At 37.8% G+C, this 12,026-nt stretch overlaps 1 protein-coding gene across 18 annotated transcripts in view; it reads left to right on the top strand.

Moving 5' to 3' along the window:
- NRXN3 (neurexin 3) overlaps positions 1-11,095 on the top strand; it is a gene marked incomplete at both ends in the record, with an annotated part of 1,501,492 nt that extends 1,490,397 nt beyond the window's left edge. For 10 of the 18 annotated variants that reach the window (XM_084241406.1, XM_084241395.1, XM_084241396.1 and 7 more), the window contains one exon: positions 10,794-11,095. In XM_084241406.1, the coding sequence (XP_084097532.1) occupies positions 10,794-11,095 (302 nt within the window). Of the gene's footprint in view, positions 1-10,169 lie in introns of all 18 variants that reach the window. The other 8 variants (XM_084241403.1, XM_084241402.1, XM_084241405.1 and 5 more) reach the window with 2 other exon arrangements.
- Between the last annotated feature and the right edge of the window lie 931 nt (positions 11,096-12,026).

The raw sequence follows: 12,026 nt of genomic DNA, 5'->3' as shown, positions 1-12,026 counted from the left end.
AAGCTATAACATGATTATGAGCTATTAGCAACATTATCTTGTATTTCATATTTGAAACCAAATAAGCTTTGGGTATGTTAGCTGATAGTTGTGTTATAAATATATATGGGTTCTATTTAGGCTGTGTTGGCTTCATTTGAAACTATGGCTTCCATGGGTTTAAAAAATGCTTATTTTATTTTCAAAGTGATAACCCTAAATTTTGGCATGTTCAATTGTTTAAACCAGTGATTTTCAGGATAAAAGTAATGACCTAGTTGTAAGATTTTTAAAACAACCAATTTGAAATAGGTAAATTATACAGTGGAAACGAAAGTGGTGATAGATAGAAATGCACTCTCCTTATCTAAGAGTAGGTATAGACTGGAGGTAGTTATTTTTTAAGTAGCACATTCAGACCACTCGTTTCCTACTTCAAATATTGCTGATCAACAGTCCATCTGAATATTGCCAAAGTACCTTTTTCCTAGAGAAAGTATTCAATGCCTTGTAAGACCATATGAGCATTTATGTGGTCTTCTCACACAATAAAATTCAATGTCAAAGTATAATTATTCAAAAAATTAATTAAATAGCAACAAGGGTTTTCTTTTTCTATGTTATTGGAAAATTTTTCCTCCTTCTAAAATCTCCCAGCTGCCCTTTGTGAAGTTCCCAGAATAATGATTAACATTATTAAACCAGAGACTAAAAATCTTGGTACGGACTGACCCATGGGGACACATTACTATAATTATTTTAAAATAAAATAATAAAAGGGGCGTCCCATAGGGGGCAAAAGTCTGACTCATTCATACAATTTATTCTATTTGTCAAAGTCACCAAAAAAAGTTCTTAAAAGTGGTCGGAATTGGCTGCCAGAACCAGGTGCTCTCAAGTGTCTTGCCTTTGTGGCTCTCCTACCTGGGTTTCCAAGTCCTTGGTTGAACAATAGCATCCTCCTAAGGATATAATATTGAGTACAACTCTCATGATCTATTCCAGTAGAGACTGAGGACTCTTCTGAAAACTCCTTCCCCAAGTCCATTATCTTTCCCTCAATAGACACACATATTCTCTCTCTCTCTCTCTCTCTCTCTCTCTCTCTCTCTCTCTCTCTCTCTCTCTCTCTCTCCATCCCTCCCTCCCTCTCTCTTGAATGAAACATTTGTTTCTAATGCTCCCAAGAAGACTGATAGTTTTTTCTAAGTACTTTAAGTAAACTGTACTCATTTCCTGACTACCTTATAGTTAACCAATAGACGCTGGGCCACTGTGCTCTCTGCAGTGGAGAGGATTTTCATATACACTATCCCAGTTGTTAGGTTCATTTTATTGGCACCCATTGTCACCCATGAAGCCTTGTCAGTTTGGCAAAGCCCAAGAATGGCTCATATGGAGCAACATCCATCATAACCTCTCTAGACTTTGCAGAATATGCCCTGTAATTGTATAAATGAATATGAAATAAGAGGCCATGAACCCATGCATATTTTTACCTCAATTCCCACTACCGCAGGCTATACAGCAACCCACACACATGCACAAATACCTCAGCATGCTTCCCTTCTTGTAATTGGCAAGATGTAATGGGGATACCCAAGATGTAATGGGGATACCCCTGGCCTCTACTGGAAAGACATGAAACTAAATCTAGCACCTTTTTCCCACTCCCAAATCGGTTTTGTCTTGCTGATTACTCCCCAACCCTAGCCTCCTGTTCTGTTTTTCTATTTTCCCTAAATGCAACTTACTTTAAGCATGTATTAACTTGATTAACCTCCCTACAGTTAAAGGGTAACAGACAGTAACCCATTTGTCAGTCTTAGCCACTTTCTTCTCTTTTAACTGTCTACTTATGACGTACATCCAGACTGCACGCCCTTTTTATTTTGATTTTTTTAAAGAAGCAAAACCAAAACAACAAAAAAAATTTTAAAGAAAATGCAAAATCTGTTTTTAATCCTGGCTATCATCAAAAGGAGAATCAACAGGCGAAAAAATGTGCAAAGCAAAACAAAGTGTCCCCTGACTGCTCTGTCTGTGCCTCCTCAGCGTGTGCATCTGGTTGTTCATCTCTGAAAGTGTGTGAAATACTTTTTTCTTTAGATTTTTTTGTGTTCTTTTCTCCCTTCTTGTTTGGGAACTAAGTGCTTTTTGTATTATATATATCTATCTATATATATATATCAATGTGTTTCTTTTTAATTGCTAGATCTTTAGATTTGGTTTTATTCGAAATTATAAGAAAAGAGTTATGAATTGTTTTCTGCAATTTTTCCCCACTCCCTCTTTAAATGTGGAACAACTTCAGCTGCAGAATCCTCACATCCACATCTTTCAAATTGGCCCAGTCTCATTGAGAATCACCTGCACCAGTGGGTGGCTTGGGGAAGATGGATGACGTCATCGGGACAGTACCATTTCCCTATAGGGAAGAAATTAACAAGCCAGCAAGCAGGCTCCCTATGCAACTTTGTCCCTCCATCACCCCTGCAGATCCCCAACCTCTCCCCTCACTCTAGATGGGGCTGTGTGGCTGCCTGCCAATGAAGTTGTTCAACCTGAATGCATAAATCTAGTCTTCTTGTTTTTGCTTTTAACCTTTTGATCATTATTATTAGTGATATTATTTTATGTATTTTGGCTATTTTGAGTAGGGAAAAAGAGTTTAACTGATTTTATTATTTAAAAATCTTTAATGAAACTGTAATGATTTTTGGAGTAATTGCATGTTGAAGAAGTTGCAGCTTAGGGTGTGTGAGATTGTCAGTGTAGAGTTCTGTTCTTTATTTCTGTAGATGGGCATGTGTACGCTCATTTGTTTTTGTATATTGCCCATCCCTTCCTTACAGCCAGAAGCTCTAATGCAGCTAGATCACTCCGTGCCGCCCTTACATGGACATGGCGACTCACTTACACATTTACTCCAATCATCTTCATCTCTTGTGTAGTACACTCATAGATCCAACCCTCCCCTTTCTGCATCTTCCCTTCCCATACCCTTCCTTTCTTTAGCATTGTTCAAATTTATGTGCTGTCATCCATTCCCTAAAATTAAAGAAAGTCTAAAAGTTGTCAAAGACAAAAAAATTCAAAATGAAATATGTATCTGAGAACCTATAACAAGCAGAAATTCATTCAAAACCCTTTAGATTCATAGATTTTTTTTAAAGGCAAATGACAAAAGTAAACAGGTTTTTTTTTTAATTTTTTAAATCATCGCAATCGGAATTATTTCAAATTCAAAATCGATGCCCTCCCAATCCCCTCTAAGTAAAAATTTGTTAAAGTGCAGATTTTTTTTTTATTTTCATGTTATGTGGTGTGAATGTATGTGTTGTTGCCTCCCTGTATCACCCTCTGTTGTAAATTATTATATTGAAAAATTAGACATTTTGCTCAAAAGTTTTTTAAGAAATGACAACAAAAAAGCAAGTTACAAGAATGTGGCAATTCTATTTGTCCAAGAGCATTCTTACACAACTTTCTTTTGTAAATTTTTCTTTCATGCCAAAAAACATGCGGGCAATTTGTTGATGTAAGTTGACTATAAATTAATATGATATGCTTGTCTTATTTAAAGTATTTGTTTATATGGAAATGATTTCTTTCTTTGTTTTCTAACAGCAGACTCTTTTTTATTTGCTTTTATTTTTCTTTCTGTTCTTATATTGTGGATGCCTTGTGGATGTCATTTGCTCTCCTTCCTTGTAGCTTACTTTGGCCCTGAAGTGTTTTTTTTTTTTTTTTGTATGCTATGATTTATGAAGACAATATTAATATTTTCTTTCTTTTGTGTCTATTTGCTTAATTTTCACTGTTATGTTTTGTGCTGAACTGCTTCTGATAATCAATGTAAATTCTACCCTTGGTAGAAGGGCGTGGGTAAATGTTCCTTACCACCCAAAACAAGCCTGGCCTCTTTGCCTGAACCAATTTTGAAGTGTTAAAAGTAATATTAGGCTCTACAGTGAGATTTTAATTTGGCTGCAGCCTACAGGAATCCTGTACCCCAAAAGAAAATGAGTTGAGTAAATTTTGAGCATTATCAGTGGTAATTATATCCTAATATAATTCCTGATAAAACACTCAGGGTAATCAGTCCCTTATTTTGTTATTCTTCAGCAAAGGGGAAGTAAGGTACTCTCAAGTGACTATGGTAGAATTTGCTTATCCAGGATTCTATCATCACCATCACCGCAGGCTATAAAATCAACTTTACTGAGAAACAAAGACATCAAGAGTCCCAGGTGTTTAATGTTGTCCTATGATATGAATGACTCTCAATGGGTAGAACTAACCACTGCTGAAAACACACACTCAGACATGAAGACAACCCTCTTCCTCTCTCTCTCCCTCCTGCCCTCCTCTCTCTTCTCCCTTTCTATTAATAGTTGTCATTTCTCTCAAGGATTTAATCAGGTAAGCTTTAAAAGGATCCTAAGATTCTACCAAGAAGAGACATGATGATGTTCACATCTAAGGTTTTACTTAGGAAACTTTTCAGGTAGGTATCGTCAGTGTGTGTGATTAGAGGTTAAGAATCTTCTTTAACCTTAAAGGTATTTGGATCAGTGCTGCCTTTTTCACTTTAAAATACATAATATTGATAAAAAGTATTTTATACTTAAATAAGTTACTTTTCATTTTAATTTTAAATATTGATGTTATCAGAAATTGTTACAGAGAAATCACACTGGATGGTGGATAACAGACATGTTCTTACCAGCAGCTTTAGTGAATGGGCTTTTTCTACCAGAGGGTTTAATATTGTTTCACATGTTGGATGATATTTTAAATTTGAAACTAAGAACCTCCTAAATGGGGTTATTTTATCTAATTGTTTTGAAAGCATTTACTAAAAGACTAATCATTTTTTAAATAAAAGCATTTTGAATTATTATAAATCATTCTTCAAACTCTACATTAAAATAGCCTCAATGATCGAATTCCTATATTACTAAACCCCTAGCTTAACATGAGGCTAATACATAAAAAATGATGAAGTGAGCAGTGAGTTCAGTGTTTACAGACCCAAAATGTTAGTAAAACTAATGATACTAGTAGCTAGCATTTTAGAATAGCAGTAGGCTCTGTGTTACATACTTAGCAGGCATTATAATAATATTAACATGTGTAATTACTATTCACATTGGTGTTTTGAGGTAGGCTGTGTTATTATTTCCATTTTACAATGAGTCTAAGAAATTTGACCAGACTCATGGCTAATCCACCATGAAACTGTGATGCTTGCTGAGCCTGAATGACTTCAGAGGCAAAGCTCTTAATCAATAAACAAATAAAAATTCTTGTCACTCTTTATTTTACAACATTTGATGTTCCCAAGGAACTCTGGATCATCTTACCTGAGTATATATCGAAAAATTAAAGTCTGTAGCCTTTCAGAATCAAACCCATTTCTGACAAATCAGGGTTGGTGGGGGAGGGGGGATTGTCTTACCTGAAAATTCTCATCTCATCAAAATGTAAGTTAAGCCCTTTTGGGCCACTGTGTTTTTCTGGTGTCTTCTCCCCATATATTTACCCTGGCTATTTTTTCAGAAGGTGGTTGTAGAACAATGTCATGGTTATAAGCTCCGGGATATTTACATGCTATGGAACTCTGTGGCACCAAATAATGAAATGAATATTGTTTCCAACAATTAATTAGGTGGATGAAATCAAAGGATGATTTCTCCTCATTATATATGAATTTCTCAAGAGAGAATTAGAAAAATGCAAATAGGAGATAAGGGGCAGAAACTGAGGAACTGATACATGGTATCCTCTCCCTGAGTCTCACACCTACTCCCTGCCCTTGTGTTGGCAGTTCTGTGACTTCTTATTCTCAAATATCTCCAGTGAAGCCAAGGTTGCAGCCATAATGAAACTTCATGCTGCTTTTCTTTGTTTTTTTCAGATGCCCCACTACATACACCACCACCTACAATATCCTCATGTGTAAGAGAGTTCTATTAAAATTTTAATGCACTGTCTTTTTCAATGACAGTGAGCCCCTTTTGCTGGGTATCAGCCCCAGACATATGAATTATATATCTATAAATACAATAATAAGGCCAACAAGCAGGGCAGCCTTGAGGGCTAAAATAGACCTTTTATATCCCTAGTGATCTCTCTAGTGTAAAGAAAAATGCAATCTAGCTAAATATATATATATATATATATATATATATATATGGTACATATTCCTGATTTTAGTGCAAATGCTAACTTTATGGAATACAGATAGTTTTTATTCTAAAGCAAGGGAAAAAATCTAGGGACAGCAAAGGAAATTTGAATTTTGATGGATTACACTCTGAATAGCCTCCTCATTTCAACTACCATGTTGGGCTCCCCAGGATCCTATAATTATTTTAAATCTTAATGATGGAGTTTGATATTAAGCTTGAATATATACCCCAGTTCATATCTGTCCCAGACTCCATATTTACAGTTATCTAAAATTTCCCACCTATTTTCACTGTAATTCCCATTTATCATAAAAACATTATTATAGAAGTACAGTTGGACTGGGATTTCTCTTTTTTGTAATGCAAGTGCTTGCCTTAGTTTTTGATGACACAAGCACTCACTTCAAAGATGGCTTCCAATAAGCACATTGCCAACCACAGCATTAAATAAAGAGCCAGGCTGTTCCCCACACCCCACCCTATTGATTTCAGTAACTCACCATTTGGGTCCCTTGTTTTTTTTCTTTTCCTGTACTTTGAATTTCTCCTCTTATGTTTTAAATTCACCAATAAGGTGTGAACCCACAAAATCCCCCATCCACTGCCAATGAAGGGGGATCTCCAGACCAGGGTGTGACCCTAAACATGCTCAGTGACTTCTGGCCCTGTAATAAGCCTTCTTGTTTTTCAAGGTCTAGCTGTCATAGTAAGAGCCATGGAGGTGAGTCCAGCCATAACAGTGGTTACTGGTAGGCTACAAAGGACTCATAGGGACCCTCCCCTCCCGTCTACTTCCATGGACATTGAAGGCATTTGTCCACTTCCTTGAATTGCTAGGTAAAGGGGTTTGACTATTTCATTGATTAAAAATCACCAGAATTCAGGCTCATATTTCTCTGACAGGTGGCATCATTTGTCATTTTTATCACTGCTAGTGAGATTAATAGCAAATGGCAAAGAAAACTGTAGATTAGTAGTTTTGACAGATTCTGTTTTTTAAACTTTGCAATAGCTTACCCATCATTTCCTTTTGAAATAAGCTCTTGCCATTTCCCTTAGGGACTCACCAAACTTTTAGAAGCTCTTTAAAAAATGGCAAGTTTCAGACCCTCTTTTCATCCCATTATGAAAAGGATGGTTTTTACTTTTTTTTTTTTTTTTTTTTGGTAATCCAAGAGAGACTCTTATAAGGGTGTTGAGTTTGAAGAGAATAGCAAAGTAAAGTGGGAGTGACTCACTGAAGAGTGAGCAGTTTATAGATTTTGTAGATTTTTAACAACAAAGACACTTGGAGTCTTTAGCGAAGACTGAAAACAGAAGAGGAAAAGGAGGCAAATTTAAGACTCCAGTTGGGTGTCACAGATGGTACACTAAAATTGCAAATGAATGCCATTCTGTAATCATGAAGACAGAGATCTTAATCTAACTTAAAGGGACTTCCGGCATCCTACTTGACAATACACCTTTTTATTTGTAGCAGGCCTTTGCCTCCCAACAAATCAATTATTCCATGTCCTTTAGCCCAGCTTCCACTCTGCTTATTCTACGTGGGGTAAACGTTTTCATGGCCCTAAAGAATAAATGACTCCATGTTTGTACCAGAAAAGAACACACATACTAATCCACTATTCTAGGTAAACTGGATGAAAATATACTGTCTTGTTCTCTGAAGGAAATTAAAATAATCCCTGAGCAATCTCTGGGGAAACTTTAAACAGACTATGTGGGCCTTCACTCTCTCGCCTCACTACTCTCCTTTTCTCAAACACTGCCCTCTTCCATGTAGCACTTTTAAACAATTCCCAAGCCCCCCCTACTAGGAGAAGAAGAAGAAAAGTTAGTTCAGGGTTAGTTTTAGAACTGGCTTACCTTAGGGAACTTTACTCCAAATCTCATTTATAAAAGCTAGCAAAAGTGTGTAAATTATGCATTAAATAAGTTGCAAGGTATATGAATTATATATGTTCACAATGTAAAAAATAGGCATTCTGGACCAGTCAAGCAAGGGTGAGCTTTGACAATCTGCAAAGATCATTTTGCTCAAGAGTTTCAAATTCTGAGCACTACAACAGAACAGAAAGTTGCATTGAGAGCACAGACCAAAATATCATCTTGAGATTTTCATACAGGCTCTTGTTTTATATCCCCACATAGAGGAAGGTATCAGGAAGGCCAAAGATGACTGTAGAATATGCAACTGCCCCTTCTCTTCCAGTTGATACACATTATGTAGATATAGGCCTCTTCAACTCAGATTCTCTTTGCAAAAAATGTAGTGATATTGCCTAAATGGGGTGGGCATAGGGTGGGGGGTGTAAAGGCTTCAGACATGGGTACAAGCAGTTCTTCTCAGCTACTTTGCTGATATCCAATAGCTTTCTCCTAAGGAAGCCTATCCCTTAAACACTTGAAATCTGAGTAACTCCAGTGCAGCAGTTCTGACTGATGCACAGGAAATATTTAAACATAAAAGGTATGGACAGGTGAGCACAAGAGTTCTATTTGTGGTCAGTTTCTATAGGAAGAACCTGAGGAAACCTGGTAAGCTCAAAGACTTGTTCACCTCGAGTGTCCCTAAAATTTTGCAGTATTGAGCCACATCTGACTTTGTCACTACTCAAGAGACAATTTGCTTCAGCAAAAGTCGTATCTGATAAAAAAAAAAAAGATGCGCAAACAGCAACCGATTCAGCAGAACAAGGTTACTACGCAGAGCAGAACATACAAGAACTTCATGCCTGGTTGAGAGCTTAGCAACCCTGCTAAGCAAGAGGTCTTCAACAGTATGATCATGCAAGCATCTCAACTGCCTTGACTAAGAAGGACCAGGCAGATGCAACCCCATCCCTGCTGAGGATTTTCAAATATCGTAGTTGGAATCAGTTTTTCTGGAATAAATTCAATGAAGAGACATGTACTGTAACTTATTGTGATTTTTCCAGTGTCTGAAAAATAACTGTTAAGAGACACAGAAGAGTCTTTATCTTGCTTATACAGATGGATAATAATTTTGACCCTATAATTTGCATGGCACTGTAATTTAGTGAACTATTCTGAACTTTCTTTCCTGAGTTAGTCTATATGTTTATAAGTGCAATAACTGGGCCCTGTGGATAAGTGATGTATTTTTGCATGCTAGTGAAAAATCACCAATTTTAAAAACTTACTTTGCTATCTCCATACATTCCATATTTCTGAATATGAAAGTAACTTTCCATTATGTCATGAATATCTAGGCTGAGTTCTTTTAAATCTAGCTTCCTGTTAATCCTATATTGCATAAACTACAAAAGCAATGCATCAATACATTAGACCAATACCAGGCAAGTTGTTACTTAACAGTCAGGGGGGCTTCTAGAAATGCATAATCAAAATGGGTTTGTTAAATGAACATGTTTAACCTCATGCAAGTCCCCCTCACTTAGTATACAGTAAATAAAGTCCACACTTGACAAATAAGAATGACAGGTAGTAACTTAAAATACCAAAGACCATCTTTTATGTTCCTTGATCTTGGTCTCTATGAGAATATGTCATTCTTGTTTCATGGGAGCAAGTAAGTAGAAACCTAGACGATAATAAAGATAAAGAAATGATATGGTTCATGTGAAGCATACGCTGTGTACTGGTACACACACACACACACACACACACACACACACACACGATTTTGACAACCACTCATCATCTTCCCCTAAGCAGATCCTGGAAATAGCCCATTTGAATTCTATATAAATAATTACTTGAGAGTATCTTTCAAAGATAAGCCCTCAATCTACAGATTTCAGGTTTTGGTGGCAAGAGGCATAGAATGGGCTTCAAATCTACCTGGAATGGTCAGGTTACAGCCAGGCAGGGTCCATATATGGATCCAGGTAATTTTATTATCATTTCTGAGGCATAACCTTTGAACCTGGTACACTGAGAGCGACTATGAATTGTGTTTCTCTGCAAATACACTAACTGTGTTTTTTTTTTTCTTTTCAATCCCAGGAGGTGAATTAGTTATCCCTCTTCTTGTAGAAGACCCTTTAGCCACCCCTCCTATTGCTACTCGTGCACCTTCCATTACACTCCCCCCTACCTTTCGCCCCCTCCTCACCATTATTGAGACCACCAAAGATTCCCTGTCCATGACCTCTGAGGCGGGGTTACCTTGCTTGTCGGACCAAGGCAGCGATGGTTGTGATGATGATGGCTTGGTGATATCTGGGTATGGCTCAGGGGAAACCTTTGACTCTAACCTGCCCCCTACTGATGATGAAGATTTTTACACCACCTTCTCCTTGGTAACAGATAAGAGTCTTTCCACTTCAATCTTCGAAGGTGGCTACAAAGCACATGCGCCCAAGTGGGAATCCAAGGACTTTAGACCTAACAAAGTCTCCGAAACTAGTAGGACTACTACCACATCTTTGTCCCCTGAGCTGATCCGCTTCACAGCTTCCTCCTCGTCTGGGATGGTGCCCAAATTGCCAGCTGGCAAAATGAATAACCGTGATCTCAAACCCCAGCCTGATATAGTCTTGCTTCCGTTGCCCACTGCCTATGAGCTAGACAGCACCAAACTGAAGAGCCCACTAATTACTTCCCCCATGTTCCGTAATGTGCCCACAGCAAACCCCACGGAGCCAGGAGTCAGACGGGTTCCGGGGGCCTCAGAGGTGATCCGGGAGTCGAGCAGTACAACAGGGATGGTCGTCGGCATTGTGGCTGCTGCCGCCCTCTGCATCTTGATCCTCCTGTACGCCATGTACAAGTACAGGAACAGGGACGAGGGGTCCTATCAAGTGGACGAGTCGCGAAACTACATCAGCAACTCGGCGCAGAGCAACGGCACGCTCATCAAGGAGAAGCAGCAGAGCTCCAAGAGCGCGCACAAGAAACAGAAAAACAAGGACAAAGAGTATTACGTGTAACCATGACCACACTACTCATAAACGAATTGAAAACAGAATTATTTCTATATAAATATCTAACTACTTGGCAATTGAGATTTAACAATGTCAGAACTGTTCTAACTATGAGATGGGGTACACCACGACTATGGTGGGGAAAACCATTTTTAAGGACACCTACAAAGATGTACCTACCTATACTGTTCAGCCATGGCTGCTTGGATTCAGTCATCGCTCGGAGACAGAAAGTTCTTTCTGCCCTGCTGTATCATAAAGCACACACTTTGCGCTCTGGAGTACGCAGATGGCGCCCCCACTTTCGCAGACTGGAAGCTTCCTTTTCTTGAGGACGTTTTCACCCAAGGTAGAGGACTTCATGGCTTACTTGTTCCATAACTCCAAGTGAGTCTGTAATGATGTTTGTGAAGCTTGACTGTAACAATGTTTTTTTTTTGTTCAATTATGTAAAAAACAAAAACCAAAAAAAGAAAAGAAAAAAGTTAAAAACAAAACAAAACGAACAAAAAAAAAAATAAAACACCCTTATCTGGCTCTGGCCAGTGTTGTGTAACTTTTCAAGATCTGAGGGGAAAAATGGCTTTTGGGTTTTGTTTATTTTTTTGAGAATGACTGGACATAAGAAAAAGAAAAAAAAATACTCAGAAAACAAAAGTAAAAGAGACTATTGCCATATGAACTCAAAAGCTACCATGGTATTCACCCTACATATCAGGTTGTGGTGTTTCTAGAATCTGTTGTTTGTTTCCTATATGATGCTTTGCTGAACACATAGCAAAAACCATGTAATGGATGATACTGTTGATTTGAAAAACTGGTCCCCCAGGATCTAATTCCAGAATTTGCCACCCAAACCCTGAACAATTGGGGTTAGGGCTGGTTCTATCAGAGCTATTGGCTTTACCTAACAATATCATTCCTGTCCATTAGCCCA

The sequence above is a fragment of the Talpa europaea genome (genome assembly GCF_964194135.1).
Source record: "Talpa europaea genome assembly, chromosome: 8".
In the NCBI taxonomy this organism is placed as follows: Eukaryota; Metazoa; Chordata; class Mammalia; order Eulipotyphla; family Talpidae; genus Talpa; species Talpa europaea.
The sequence above is the reverse complement of the archived record's forward strand: the minus strand, read 5'-3'. Positions and strand labels throughout refer to the sequence as shown.